Here is a 15,252-nt window from a genome sequence, read left to right as displayed (position 1 = left end):
TGCCGATGCAGGGGAGCCGGGTTCGCGCCCCGGTCTGGGAGGATCCCGCGTGCCGCGGAGCGGCTGGGCCCGTGAGCCATGGCCGCTGAGCCTGCGTGTCCGGAGCCTGTGCTCCGCAACGGGAGAGGCCGCGGCGGTGAGAGACCCGCGTACCGCAAAAAAAAAAAAAAATTACAAAATCTCTTTCTTGCATTTTTAAACTTTCCAAATGTTGAAATTTCATTCATGTTTCTGGAATTGTGACAGTTAAACAGATCAGTCTGTGTGTCAGAAAATTAAGGGGAAGAGGAACATCCTTAAGTAAGCTCAATATTTTCTCTTCCATAAAGACTAATATAACAATAACTATTCTGTTATTAATAAAAAACAATAATGAGAGCCAATATTTCTGGAGTATTCCCTATGTCCCTAGTACTCAGAACGTTTCCTATCTAATGCATATGTCTCATTAATTTGAAGGACACAAACGTCTTTTGAACTTTGCTCAACTTCTTTTACTTTGTGACTAGACACCTGTGCTTCCTCCCTTGCTTCATAAACCATTGCCTGAGTTCTGATCCTGTCAAGGGGCCTGGATGTTAGCATTGGCTAGTTCATGAGTTCCCTCCCACATGCCAGCCAGTGTGAAGGCAGAGCTTAAAAATGCTCACTGTTTCCTTTGCCCTCTCAAGACTCTATGCATTCCATCCTCCCTTCACTTCTGTTACAAATATGTGTCCTTCCAAAGCTCATATTCTGAGATGAATAATTTGCTTTTGATTAGAGCAGAAAATGACACATCTTCATCAATTATGTGTCCTGCTGGTATTTGCACATCAGCTCCTAGAATTATTCACTCTTGAAGCTTTCTCAATGAAACCACGTGGAGTGTCAGTTTTACAAGGTAAATTCATTGCTGAGAGTAACTTGCCCCATGTGTAATTATTACAGGGCTCAGATGTTGGAAGAACTTGAATGCCAAAGTGAAGACTTGGGGGTTTATTGGGTAGAATGCCATTGAAGTGTTCCGGAAGGATGTGCTGGACCTTCCCTGGCACGCTTGGGAAGAAGATTGTTCTGCAAAAATGCACAGGGTTAAATGCATTCAAGAGTACTTGCAGGGGTTTCCCTGGTGGCGCCGTGGTTAAGAATCCGCCTGCCAATGCAGTGTAACACGAGTTCGAGCCCTGGTCCAGGAAGATACCACACGCCGCGGAGCAACTAAGCCCATGCACCACAACTACTGAGCCTGCGCTCTAGAGCCCACGAACCACAACTACTGAGCCTACGTGCCACAACTACTGAAGCCCGTGTGCCTGGAGCCCGTGCTCCGCAACAAGAGAAGCCACTGCAATGAGAAGCTCGCGCACCGCAATGAAGAGTAGCCGCCACTCGCTGCAGCTAGAGAAAGCCTGCAAGCAGAAACGAAGACCCAACGCAGTCAAAAATAAATAAATAAATTAATTAATTAATTTTTAAAAGAAAGAGTACTTGGAGGGTAGGGGATAATTACAAAGCCATTGCCATATAGACATGTCCAAAAAGGTAGCTACCAAGGAACAACTAGTTGAAAGAAATATGCTATAAAATTACTCTGAGTTTCTAGACTTGCAGGATCTCAGTTCCCTGACCAGGGACTGAACCTGGGGCCACGGCAGTGAAAGAGCCGAGTCCTAACTACTGGACTGCCAGGGAACTCCCTAAATCAGTTTTTCAGAAAAAGTATTAGCTATTCTTGTTTTAAGGGCCAGACAGGAGTTTCCCCTACAGGTATGACACTTCCACAATAGACGAGATATAGATTCATTTAACCTTTTCTTATAAATGTCCCTCACTGTAGGCTGATGGCAAATGATAGATTGCAGCAAAACAATTCTTTCTATATAGACAGGTTCCAATAGAGTGGTTTGATCCAATTTGTAAAAAGTAGAATATTTAAAGGAATGGATTAATGATATTATTTCTCACATTGAGACAGTAAAGAATCTGAGCTTATAATTTCCAGCAATACCTGAGATTTGCCATTCTGAGAAGACTCAGTATAAAGTTAACTACAGAGTTAAAATTCTCTGAGAAAGTGAAGTCATCCAACCACGTTTGACCCTATGTGAAGAAATGATGAGAATTTAATCACAGATTTTATTTATTTATTTAATAAATTTATTTTTATTTATTTATTTTTGGCTGTGTTGGGTCTTCATTGCTGTGCATGAGATTTCTCTAGTTGCAGCGAGCGGGGGCTACTCTTTCTTGCAGTGCGCAGGCTTCTCATTGCGGTGGCTTCTCTTGTTGCAGAACACGGGCTCTAGGTGCACGGGCTTCAGTAGTTGTGGCTCGCAGGCCCATTAGTTGTGGCTCTCAGGTTCTAGAGCACAAGCTCAGTAGTTGTGGCACACAGGCTTAGTCGCTCCGCGGCATGTGGGATCTTCCCGGACCAGGGCTCGAACCCGTGTCCCCTGCGTTGGCAGGCGATTCCTAACCACTGCACCACCAGGGAAGCCCAATCATAGATTTTTAAATGCCATGCAGGCATGATAGTTCCTAAAAAAATAAAATATTTTCATTTTTAATAAAATGTTTTAATTTTTAAATTTTAGTATTAGAACATAATGTATGGTACTTAGAAGTCATTCAAAAACTACTTGGTGAAGGAAGAAATGAGTAGAGCAACCAGAAGGGAAGAATTGTTTAAATGACTTCTCTCAAACAAGTGATGTCTGTGTGTCCGTTTCATGGTAATTCATGTCTCTATTTTCCAGTAGACTCATCAACAACATGGAATCAGAAAACCAGACTGGTGTCTCAGAATTCCTCCTCCTGGGCCTCTCAGAGGATCCAGAACTGCAGCCCCTTCTCTTTGGGCTCTTCCTGTCCATGTACCTGGTCACTGTGTTGGGGAATCTGCTCATCATCCTGGCCGTCAGCTCCCATCTCCACACCCCCATGCGCTTCTTCCTCTCCCACCCGTCCTTTGTTGACATCTGTTTCACCTCCACTATAGTCCCCAAGATGCTGGTGAACATCCAGACAGGGAACAAAGTCATCACCGATGCAGGCTGCCTCACTCAGGTGTATTTTTTCATGGTTTGCATATGTATGGACAATTTGCTCCTGACCATCATGGCTTACGACCGCTACGTAGCCATCTGCCACCCTCTGTATTATGCAATCATCATGAACCCCCGTCTCTGTGGTCTGATGATTCTTTTCTCCTTGTTCATTAGCATTATGAACGCCTTGCTCCACAGTCTGATGGTGTTACATCTGTCCTTCTGCATAGACTTGAAAATCCCCCACTTCTTCTGTGAACTTGCTCAGATCCTCAGACTCGCCTGTTCTGATACTCTTCTCAATGACATCCTGATGTATCTAGTGACTAGGCTGTTAGGTGTTGGTCCTCTCTCGGGGATAATTTTCTCTTACACTCACATTGTCTCGTCCATCCTGAGAATCCCATCAATTGGTGGAAAGTATAAAGCTTTTTCCACCTTTGGGTCTCACCTGTCTGTCGTTTTCTTATTCTATGGGACCTGTGTTGGAGTTTACCTTAGTTCTGCAGCTACTCTCTCCCCCAGGAGGAGGGCAGTGGCCTCAGTGATGAACACTGTGGTCACTCCTATGGTGAACCCCTCCGTCTACAGCCTGAGGAACAGAGCCATAAAGGGAGACTTGAGGACACTGATCTCTGGAACATTTTCTTTTTCATGATTCTGTCATCTGCCTTAGGTGTGGGCTTCTAGAAAGAGTCAAAGGGAATGAAATACTGGGTATGCCAGAATTCCTGACTCTTCCAAAATTCAATTCTCCTAGCAAAGTGATTAATCATGGGTTTTCAAATCAGATATCTTTGTATTAAATCCTTCTATCCTGGGAATTCCCTGGAGGTCCAGTGGTTAGGACTCTGAGCTTCCACTGCAGGGAACATGGGTTCGATCCCTGGTTGGGGAACTAAGATCCTGCAGGCTGCAATGCAGCAGCAGCAAAAAAAAAAAAATCCTTCTATCCTGTGTTTTACTACCTGTCATTTATCAGCTAACTTAACTCTCCGAGTTCAGTCGACATCTATAAAATAGGCAAAATGTTACATATTTAATAGTGATATAGGGAATACATCTCATATATGGGAATATATGAATATATGAGATAGTTTAATATATGTGTACAGAAATTTGTCTATATTAAGCACTAGTAAAATCAAATGTGTAATTATCAGGTGTTAACCAAAGTCAATTGTTCTCAATAAAGCTGGAGGAAAAAATTATCATCAGATGTGCAGTCCATGTGTTTGTAAACTTGTAGTGAACACTCATTTGCTTTCACATTATACTTAGATAAACCAATTCTCGTTTCATCTCTCCCTTTTGAGTCATCCTCATTTTCCTCATTTCTGCTGCAATCTATGCAGACAAATTGATTTGAATAAAGTCAATTGAGGGCTTCCCTGGTGGCGCAGTAGTTGAGAATCCGCCTGCCGATGCAGGGGACACGGGTTCGTGCCCCGGTCCGGGAAGATCCCACATGCCGCAGAGCGGCTGGGCCCGTGAGCCATGGCCGCTGAGCCTGTGCTCCGCAACGGGAGAGGCCACAACAGTGAGAGGCCCTTGTACCGACAAAAAAAAAAAAAAAAAAAAAAGTCAATTGAGAGTTTTTATTGAATCCATGAGTTATATAGAAGTGCCTTTTTTTGTATCCAAATATATGGAGGACCTCTTTTTCTTTTGTTATTGGTTTTTAGTATCATTGCATTGTGGCTAAAGAACATACTCTATAATTTTAATTCTTTGAAATTTATTGAGATTTGCTCTCATGCACTTGTGGTCAAACTTAGTAGGTGATCAGTTTGCGCTGAAAGATCAATGTGGATTCTACAACGATTGAGTGCATTTTCTATATATGCCCAATAGGTCAAGTTGGTTAATCACGTTGAAATCTTATTTTTACTGATTTTTTTTTGTCTCCTTGTTGTATCAATCATGGAGTGATATATGCTAAAATCACCTAGTGTGATATAGAATTTGACTATCTCTGCTTATAGTTCAATCAATAGACTATTGAGGGGCTTCCCTGGTGGTGCAGTGGTTAAGAATCCACCTGCCAATGCTGGGGACACGGGTTCGAGCCCTGGTCTGGGAAGATCCCACATGCCGCGGAACAACGAAGCCTGCGAGCCACAACTACGGAAGCCTGCACACCTAGAGCCTGTGCTCCGCAACAAGAGAAGCCACTGCAACAAGAAGCCCGCGTACCACAACGAAGAGTATGCCCCGCTCACCGCAACTAGAGAAAGCCCACGTGCAGCAACGAAGACCCAACACAGCCAAAAATAAAATAAATAAAATTATATATATATAAAAAATCAATAGACTATTGAATACAAATTGAGAATTATTATGTTTTCATGGTGGACCCAATCTTCTATCTTTATGAAGTTACCTTTGTTATCTCTGGGTGTAACAAACGTTTTTGCATTAAAATCTACTTTGTCTGATAGTAATGCACTGTAGTTACATAAGCTTTTTCTGGCATCTACCAGGTGATGGGAAACCTGGCTGCAGTCCATACTGGTTTGCTTCCAGTTCCCCTCTATTCCCCAGAGACATTCCTTTCGGAAGCCAGTCCAAAGAGGGGAGACCCTTACTCTCACTCTTTATCCCTGGTCTTGTAGAGACCTAAAGCTCACTTGGTCCCTTAGCTGCCTCTTGTAGACCACCTCAAGGGTAAAAGCAGCCCCAGTGTCTGGCTCACTTCTCTGGAACCCTGTCCTCTCCTAGTCTCCATGCAGTGATTTCTTTTCTGTATAAGTTTAAGGTGCACAATGTACTGATTTGTAAAATGCTTATATTTTGAAAAATGCTTACCACCATAGTGTTAGCTACCACCTCCATCACATAATTACCATTTCTTTTTTGTACTAAGAACACTTGATTTATTTTCTTAGCAACTTTCAAGAGCACAATACAGTATTGTTAACTAGAGTCACCATGTTGTGCATTAGATCCCCAGAACTTATTCATCTTATAACTGGAAGCTTGTACCCTTTAACCAACATCTCCCAATTCCCACCCCCTCCTCCCAGAGCCCCTGGCAAGCACCATTCTATTCTCTATTTTAATGGGTTCGCCTTTTTGAGATTCCACTGCAGTGATTTCTTACTAGTATTTAGATCTTTGTTGCTTTTTAGATTTTTTTTAAGGGCTTCAAATGCTTGGCTTTTAAAAAAATTTATTTATTTATTTATGGCTGTGTTGGGTCTTCATTTCTGTGCAAGGGCTTTCTCTAGTTGTGGCAAGCGGGGGCCAGTCTTCATCGCGGTGCGCGGGCCTCTCACTATCGCGGCCTCTATTGTTGTGGAGCACAGGCTCCAGACGTGCAGGCTCAGTAGTTGTGGCTCACGGGCCTAGTTGCTCTGCGGCATGTGGGATCTTCCCAGACCAGGGCTCTCCCTGCATTAGCAGGCAGATTCTCAACCACTGCACCACCAGGGAAGCCCAGATTTTTTTTTTAATGTACACTACATGCATACTTTTCATTGTCTTCAGTTGGAGAGTTGGTCTAAATTTCCCAACCTTCAATAACCAGCAGCAGAAGTCCTGTATACAGATTATTAAATCAATACTATCTTAGGTTTGAAGCTAAATTTCTGTACCAGCTAAATCAGACTTATGGAGGATACAGTCTTCTAAAGCAGAAGTACCTTTTTTTTTTTTTTGGCCTGCGCCTGCCAGCACTTGCAATCTTAGTTCCGACCAGGATTGAACCCGTGACCTCTACGGTGGAAGCACGGAGTCCTAACCACTGGACCGCCAGGGAATTCCCCAGAAGTACCTATTTTCTGAGGTGAGTTCTGTGTACTTTCTGAGAGTGGGGTGGGGGGGATGCTTGTATGAATGGAGGGCTGGTTTTTGTCCCTATGATGTAATAAAAAATATTTGGTCTTTGTTCCCAGTTTCTGGCACAGACTCCTAAAACCCTTGGAATCTCCTGAGTGAGAGTGTCTTTGGTATGTTAATGAGATAACTCTTGGCTAAGCAGCTTCTAGAGAGCTTCAGGGCTTGTTGCCAGAAAGACTGAACTTTGATTAGAGGGTCGGAACTTTCAGCCTCAGACCCCCCACCTGTGGAGGTATTGAAGGTTGAACCAATGACCCATGACCAATGATTTAATCTACCTTGTCTATGTAATGAAGCCAACGTGAAAACCTAAAATGACAGAGTTCAGAGAGCTTCCGGGTTGGTGAGCAAGAACGCATCTATAGGGAATTCCCTGGCACCCCAGGGGTTAAGAGTCCTCGCTTTCACTGCCAAGGACGCCGGTTTGATCCTTGGTTGGGAAACTAAGATCCTGCAAGCCCACGTGACACAGCCAAAAAAAAAAAAAAAAAAGAAAAGAAAAAGTTTGCTCCCTACCCTATCCTTGCTCTTAGCTAAAATCTGAGACTCTTCCGTGAATTTTTATAAGTAAAGTTTTACAAACTTCATATAAAAATTATACAAGTTGAGCTGCAGTGTTTCAAATAAAAGGTAACAGACAGATGAATAATGATCAACAACTCCAAGGGAAATTGAAGATGCATTTGAAAATCCTTTGAGCCTGCTTGTTTTCTGCATCTCTGGAAGAATTTAGTTTTTCAGACGTTTTTACCCAGCCTCTAAAGCCCTGGTTACCAAAGGAGGTATTGAGTAATTTTACCAATACTCCTCTAACTCCCCCCAACCCTCCTACCCCGCCTCCAACCTCAGCACTATTCTCCTCTGGAGCCAAATAAGTCTGTTTTGGGAGGCCATCCTGTGCATTTTGAGATGTTTAGCTGCATCCCCTGCTTCCACCAATAGATGCCAGTAGCACCCCACCCAAACCAAGTTGTGCTACCCAACACTAATCTCCAAGCATTGCCAAATCATTCCCCACTGTGAACCATGGCTAGAGGGGAAAATAGTTTAATTGAAGACACCTAAGTTCTCTTAGCGTAAAGTAGGCATTTATATTGCATGGTTCAATTATTAATACATAAAGGCGAGCGACAATATTGAACTTTACCTGTGCTGCTGGAAAACCCAGACAGTTAATCCCCCCACCTCCCGCCATTTTGTGTTCTAGAAACCAGTACTGCAAAGAACCTCTCTTCCCCATAGGAGGAGGATAGGACTCTCTAGTGACCTCCTTGTTTCCTATGACAGGGCCAGACACACTCTCCAATTCCCATTCTTTTGTCTCATAAATGAGTAGGTGAACTGTTTGTCCCCCTCTCTGACAAACTAGCTAGACATAGAGATTAAGCATTTCTTGCTCAGCTAACAGAGTCCTCTGGTTACAATAACAATCCCAAATGTAAAATCCCTCCACCTATAATTTGCTTATTCCTCCCTATGAAAGTCTAAGGCAAAACCACTCTGCAGAGACACTCTGATGTTTGGATTGGGGGTGTTTTCCTTATTGCATTAGCCTGAATAAAACCAATTTCCTGGACTTCCCTGGTGGCGCAGTGGTTGAGAATCCGCCTGCCGATGCAGGGGACGCGGGTTCGTTCCCCGGTCCGGGAAGATCCCACATCCCGCGGAGCGGCTGGGCCCGTGAGCCATGGACGCTGAGCCTGTCCGTCTGGAGCCTGTGCTCCGCAACGGGAGAGGCCACAACAGTGAGAGGCCCGCGTACCACAAAAAAACAAACAAACAAAAAACAAACCACTAATCTCCTTACTAGCTCACTTTTTATTGTTTGCCTTTGACAAAAAATAGCAAAAAAAAAAAAAAAAAATGAGGTGGAAGAGTGAGTGAACTTGATTGGAAAGGGGAACAAACTTCCAGTTATAAGATTAACAAGATTGGGGGGTCCAAGGTGGAGCACAGGTGATTATAGCTAATAATGCTGTATCCTATACTCGGATGTTGCTAAGAGAGTAGATCTCATATGTTCTCGCAGCCAAAAAAGAAACGGCCACTATGTATGGGACGGAGGTGGTAGCTAATACTCTGGTGGTAACCGGTTTGCAATTTACAAATGTATCAAAGCAACACATTGTACACCTGAAACTTACACAACGTTATTTGTCAATTATAGCTCAATAAAGTTGGAAAAAGGAAAGCAAAAGAAAAGAAAAGATTTGGGAACCTCAGCAGAGCACTAATGAAAAGCTTACCCTCCCGGTATTGACCAGGGGACTTTCGGATAACTCTGCACTCTTTAAGAGGTACAAAGGTGGAAGCAAAACATGGCAAAGGAACAAAAAAAAAAGAAGCTGGGAACGAAGAGGCTCTTGTTGCCTCAGCCCACTCCCAGCATCATTCTAACTGCTGATCCCATGTAGAAAAACAATGACACTGATAATTCATTTAAAAGAATCATTCTTATCCATTTGCGGCAACATGGATGGACCTAGAGCATATTATACTAAGTGAAGTAAGCCAGAGAAAGACAAATATAAGATATTGCTTATTATTGCTTATATGTGGAATCTTAAAAAAAAAAAAAGGTACAAATGAACCTGTATACAAAACAGAAATAGACCCGCCTGAATAAAACCAATTTCCTGGACTTCCCTGGTGGCGCAGTGGTTGAGAATCCGCCTGCCGATGCAGGGGACGCGGGTTCGTTCCCCGGTCCGGGAAGATCCCACATCCCGCGGAGCGGCTGGGCCCGTGAGCCATGGACGCTGAGCCTGTCCGTCTGGAGCCTGTGCTCCGCAACGGGAGAGGCCACAACAGTGAGAGGCCCGCGTACCACAAAAAAACAAACAAACAAAAAACAAACCACTAATCTCCTTACTAGCTCACTTTTTATTGTTTGCCTTTGACAAAAAATAGCAAAAAAAAAAAAAAAAAATGAGGTGGAAGAGTGAGTGAACTTGATTGGAAAGGGGAACAAACTTCCAGTTATAAGATTAACAAGATTGGGGGGTCCAAGGTGGAGCACAGGTGATTATAGCTAATAATGCTGTATCCTATACTCGGATGTTGCTAAGAGAGTAGATCTCATATGTTCTCGCAGCCAAAAAAGAAACGGCCACTATGTATGGGACGGAGGTGGTAGCTAATACTCTGGTGGTAACCGGTTTGCAATTTACAAATGTATCAAAGCAACACATTGTACACCTGAAACTTACACAACGTTATTTGTCAATTATAGCTCAATAAAGTTGGAAAAAGGAAAGCAAAAGAAAAGAAAAGATTTGGGAACCTCAGCAGAGCACTAATGAAAAGCTTACCCTCCCGGTATTGACCAGGGGACTTTCGGATAACTCTGCACTCTTTAAGAGGTACAAAGGTGGAAGCAAAACATGGCAAAGGAACAAAAAAAAAAGAAGCTGGGAACGAAGAGGCTCTTGTTGCCTCAGCCCACTCCCAGCATCATTCTAACTGCTGATCCCATGTAGAAAAACAATGACACTGATAATTCATTTAAAAGAATCATTCTTATCCATTTGCGGCAACATGGATGGACCTAGAGCATATTATACTAAGTGAAGTAAGCCAGAGAAAGACAAATATAAGATATTGCTTATTATTGCTTATATGTGGAATCTTAAAAAAAAAAAAAGGTACAAATGAACCTGTATACAAAACAGAAATAGACCCACAGACATAGAAAACAAACTTATGGTTACCAAAGGGGAAAGGGGGGGGATAAATTAGCATTTGGGATTAACATATACACATTACTATGTATAAAATAGATAACCATCAAGGACCTACTGTACAGCACTGGGAACTATACCTAATATTTTGTAATAACCTATAAAGGAAAATAATTTGAAAAAAAACATATATATGTATGTATAACTGAATCGCTTTGCTGTACACATGAAACTAACACAACATTGTAAATCAACTACACTTTAATAAAAAATAAATTTAAAAAAATTTTTTAAAAAGAATGATTCTTGTCAGTAAAGTGCCAAACACACGAAAACCATAAGAAAACTTTATTTTCCTGAAGCCAGTTATTTTAGAAAGACTAACAGAAATCCAACCTGGCACACCAGAGTTTTAGATAAACAGAGCTGGCTGGGGAATGTAGTCCTAAACTTTAACTGTGTCACTAGTATCAATTTATTTAAAGTAATATTTGAAGGGGTGGGATGGGGAGGGTGGGAGGGAGACGCAAGAGGGAGGAGATATGGGGATATATGTATGTGTATAGCTGATTCACTTTGTTATAAAGCAGAAACTAACACACCATTGTAAAGCAATTATACTCCAATAAAGATGTTAGAAAAATAAAGTAATATTTAAAATCAATATGTTCTCCTCAGGTCTCTCTATATAGAGCAGGCAGAATCTGAAGCTTTACATGAATCGCACTTGTGGAAGTTGCAAAAGTGTGGACCCTGGAGATTGAGCTATATTTCTAGAGAAAAAGAGAATTTCTACAGTCACAGACTCGGGGGGGGATGAGGAAGCTGTAGCACCACAGAGCATAGTTCAGACCCTTTTATATACAGTTAGTAGGAATTTATAAAATAAATAAATGCTCCATTGACAATTTTTAGAGGCTTCGATTTCTTTTTCTTTTTTATTTTATTTTTTTCTCAGTGCAGAAGGAATTCAGCAAGAGGCAAAGTGATCGGTAAGAAGTAGATTTATTGAGAGAGATACACACTCCAGAGACAGTGTGGGCCATCTCAGAAGGCAACCAAGGCTTCAGTGTTTTTTGGGGTTCTTTTTGCCTTGCCACGTGGCTTGTGGGATCTCAGTTCCCTGACCAGGGATTGAACCCGGGCCACAGCAGAGAAAGCCATGAATCCTAACCACTAGGCCACCAGGGAACTCCCTTCAATTTCTAATGTTACAGTTTATAAAACATTTTTGTTGAATTCTGCTACTCTACTCAGAAGTTTCAAGCAGTTCTTCTTTCATTGGAGGTGACTTTCCATGTGTGGTCTCAACTGTATATTCACAGATTTTCATTTCTCTCTTTGCCTGTGCCTCTCTCAAGGGATATCCTTAAGAATCAGGGAACTCTACAAACTTTATAATCATTATTGTCACAGCAGTGAAGTAGGTGTCACACCACTTAATTTACCAATTTTTTTATTTTTGGCTGTGCCATGAAGCTTGTGGGATCTTATTTCCCTGACCAAGAATTGAACTCGGGCCTTTTTCATAGCTATTCTATTAGTTAAGTAGTGGTATCTCATTGTGGTTTAAATTAATTAGCACTTAATTAGCCTTTCCTTAATAAAGTTGACCACTTTTTCATATATTTATTGGCCATTTGAGTATCCTGTTTTGTGATATGACCAGATTTATTTTTGGCCTATTTTTAAATTGAGTTGTCTATTTCTTATTGAGTGGTAAAATTTCTTTACATATTCTGAACATGAATTATTATTATTTTTTAGAATTTTATTGGAGTATAGTTGATTTACAATGTGTGTTAGTTTCAGGTATACAGTAAAGTAGTTCAGTTATACATATACATGTATATGTATATTTATTCCTTTTCAGATTCTTTTCTCATATAGGTTATCACAGAATATTGAGAGAATTTCTCTGTGCTATACAGTAGGTCCTTGTTGGTTATCTATCTATCTTATATATGTCTATCTTATATATAGTAGATATATACACATATACATGTAGATGTACATGTTTTTCTTCTGCTTTGTGGGTTACTTTTTCACCATCAGTGGTGTGGTTTTTTTTTGTTTTTTTTTTGTTTTTTTTTTTTGTGGTATGCGGGCCTCCCTCTGTTGTGGCCTCTCCCGTTGCGGAGCACAGGCTCCGGACGCGCAGGCTCAGCGGCCACGGCTCACGGGCCCAGCCGCTCCGCGGCATGTGGGATCCTCCCAGACCGGGGCGCGAACCCGGTTCCCCTGCATCGGCAGGCGGACGCACAACCACTGCGCCACCAGGGAAGCCCCTAGTGGTGTTTTTTGATGAGCAGTTCTTAATTTGGTCACGCTATGTGGCTTGCAGGATCTTAATTCCCCAACCAGGGATTGAACCTGGGGCCACAGTGAAAGCACTGAGTGCTAACCACTGGACCGCCAGGGAATTCCCAAGCAGTTCTTAATTTTAATGTATTCCAGCTCATCAAATCTTTTTTCCCCCTTTTGTCTCCTATTTAAGAAATTTCTGCCTACTCCAAGCCATAAAATCATGTTTTTCTCTATAATTTTTGTTTTACCTTTCAAATTTAATTCTGCCATCATTTTGGAATCATAGGGATCAATTTTCATTTTTTTCCATGTGAATATCCAATGGGCCCAGCTTTATTGGAAAGACTGTCCTTGTCCCACTGTAGTCATTGCTATCATACTAGGTGGCCCTGTGTGTGTGCTTCTGTCCTCTTGCACTGGTCAGTTTTCTACTCTTTTTTTTTCTTTTTAAAATATATTTATTTATTTATTTTTGGCTGCATTGGGTCTTTGTTGCTGGGCGCGGGCTTTCTCTAGTTGTGGCGAGTGGGGGCTACTCTTTGTTGTGGTGCTTGGGCCTCTCATTGCAGTGGTTTCTCTTGTTGTGGTGTGTGGGCTCCAGGCACACAGGCTTCAGTAGTTGTGGCTCACGGGCTTAGTTGCTCCGTGGCATGTGGGATCTTCCCGGACCAGGGCTTGAACCCATGTCCCCAGCATTGGCAGGCAGATTCTTAACCACTGTGCCACCAGGGAAGTCCCAAGTTTTCTACTCTTGCACCAATCCCAAAGGAGAGAGGCTTGATTCTACTTACATAAAGTTCAAGAAACAGGCAAAGCTCTTCTATGATGTGTAAGGGAGGAAAAAAACCCAAAACTTTTCTTCTACATTTATAGGTTCTTGGCTGGGGCTCTGCAGCAAAAGTAACGAGAGAAAAGCATACAAATCTGTTTTACATGACCTTAAAACCTTCATAAGGAAGTGAAGACACACCAAAAAGTGGTTAAATCTGAGCACTTTTTTATGCTAGGTTTGATGAAGACTGGAAAGCCATAGAAAAATGTGATTGAACAAAAGGATATGAGCTAAGGGTAGTAAACTGAGGGAAATTTAGCAATCTTGTACAGTTGGATTCCTTTATGTGTCCCTCCATCTTCAGAGATAAGGAAGCTCCTTTCCTCTGGTGTAGGAAGGACAGCTATCACAGGAGGGTCTTATTACCTGCTTCAGGGGAAGGTCAAAGAATCCTCCCTGAGTCCTTTCTCTGATTCCCTCAGCTTAAAATATTCAATATGCTAAGGTGCCATATTTTAGGGTAGTTGTGTCCTGAACCATGTCAGGTGTTATTTTTTTTTTTAATTTTTTGGCTGTGCCATGCGGCATGCAGGATCTTAGTTCCACAACCAGGGATCAAACCTATGCCTCCTGCATTGGAAGTGCAGAGTCCTAACCACTGGACTGCCAGGGAATTCCCTTTTATTTAAAATTTTATTTTATTTTATTTTTTGGCCACAGATATTATAATAAGTTAAAATGATCTCAGTGGCCTTGGCTTACAGTGGCTTGAAGCAGGATTTTGGTTCCCTGGCAAGAGATTGAAGTCAGGTTGTGGCAGTGAGAGCCCTGAATCCTAACTACTAGACCATGAGGGACAGTGATAAGGCCCTGGCCTGTCGGCTTTGTAGAAATGAATTTCCACTAAGAGATGGAAAGTAGTGAAACAAGTAAAGGTTTTATTAGGAGGAAAAAGAGTATGTGTGAATAGACTCACATGGGTAAACTCAGAGAGAGTCACGTCCTGCTGGTAGTTTGAATCACTTTTATAGGGCATTTTCCCCAGGTTTCCTTTGGCAAGTCACCTGGCTTAGCCTGGTTCTGAGTCCATATTTGGTTTATCTCAGGGTCCTCCGCTGTGTGCGTGTGCATCTCTTAGCCAAGATGGATTCTAGCAAAGAGGCCAGTTGACATCACCTACTATGGGGTGGTGCCCCTTCCCTTTTTGACCCCCAAGGAGCCTTTCTGCACATGTGTAGTTGGGAAGGTCTCCTTGACCTTGAGAATGAGAAATATATGGTTTCTTTATCTTTTATCTGGGCAGGACTCAGCTCCTCTCTGGCCCTGCTATTATCTTTGTCTTGGAGTATCTGTCCACAGGGCACAGACTTCAGCTGCTCAGCCTGGAGGCCATCTATCTCCTGCCTCAATGATAGGGTTTCCCTTGGAGGATGAGGAATTGAACTGACCAGGAGGGCCATGAAGGGAGCTTCTGTGTTATTGGTAATTTTCTTTTTGAAAAACCTGGGTAGTAATTGCATAGGCATGTGCATTTTGTGGACATTTTTTATAATTTGCGCATAGGTATGTTCTCTTAAAAAATTTATTTGTAGACTTTCTGTATGTTTGTTGTAAAACAAAGAAT

The 15,252-nt window shown here is 42.1% G+C and overlaps 1 protein-coding gene across 1 annotated transcript; it reads left to right on the top strand.

Moving 5' to 3' along the window:
* Nucleotides 1–2,721: 2,721 nt before the first annotated feature.
* Nucleotides 2,722–3,687, top strand: LOC102992221 (olfactory receptor 7A10-like). Its single transcript, XM_007115793.2, has one exon. The coding sequence runs from the start codon at nucleotides 2,722–2,724 to the stop codon at nucleotides 3,685–3,687; it is 966 nt and encodes a 321-aa protein (XP_007115855.2).
* The last annotated feature ends 11,565 nt before the right edge of the window (nucleotides 3,688–15,252 follow it).

This window comes from Physeter macrocephalus, chromosome 2 (genome assembly GCF_002837175.3).
Source record: "Physeter macrocephalus isolate SW-GA chromosome 2, ASM283717v5, whole genome shotgun sequence".
Classification (NCBI taxonomy): Eukaryota; Metazoa; Chordata; class Mammalia; order Artiodactyla; family Physeteridae; genus Physeter; species Physeter macrocephalus.
The sequence above is the reverse complement of the archived record's forward strand: the minus strand, read 5'-3'. Positions and strand labels throughout refer to the sequence as shown.

Coding starts and splice junctions, on each gene's coding strand:
- LOC102992221 (XM_007115793.2), top strand. CDS start 2,722: ATGTCTCTATTTTCCAGTAGACTCATCAACAACATGGAATCAGAAAAC.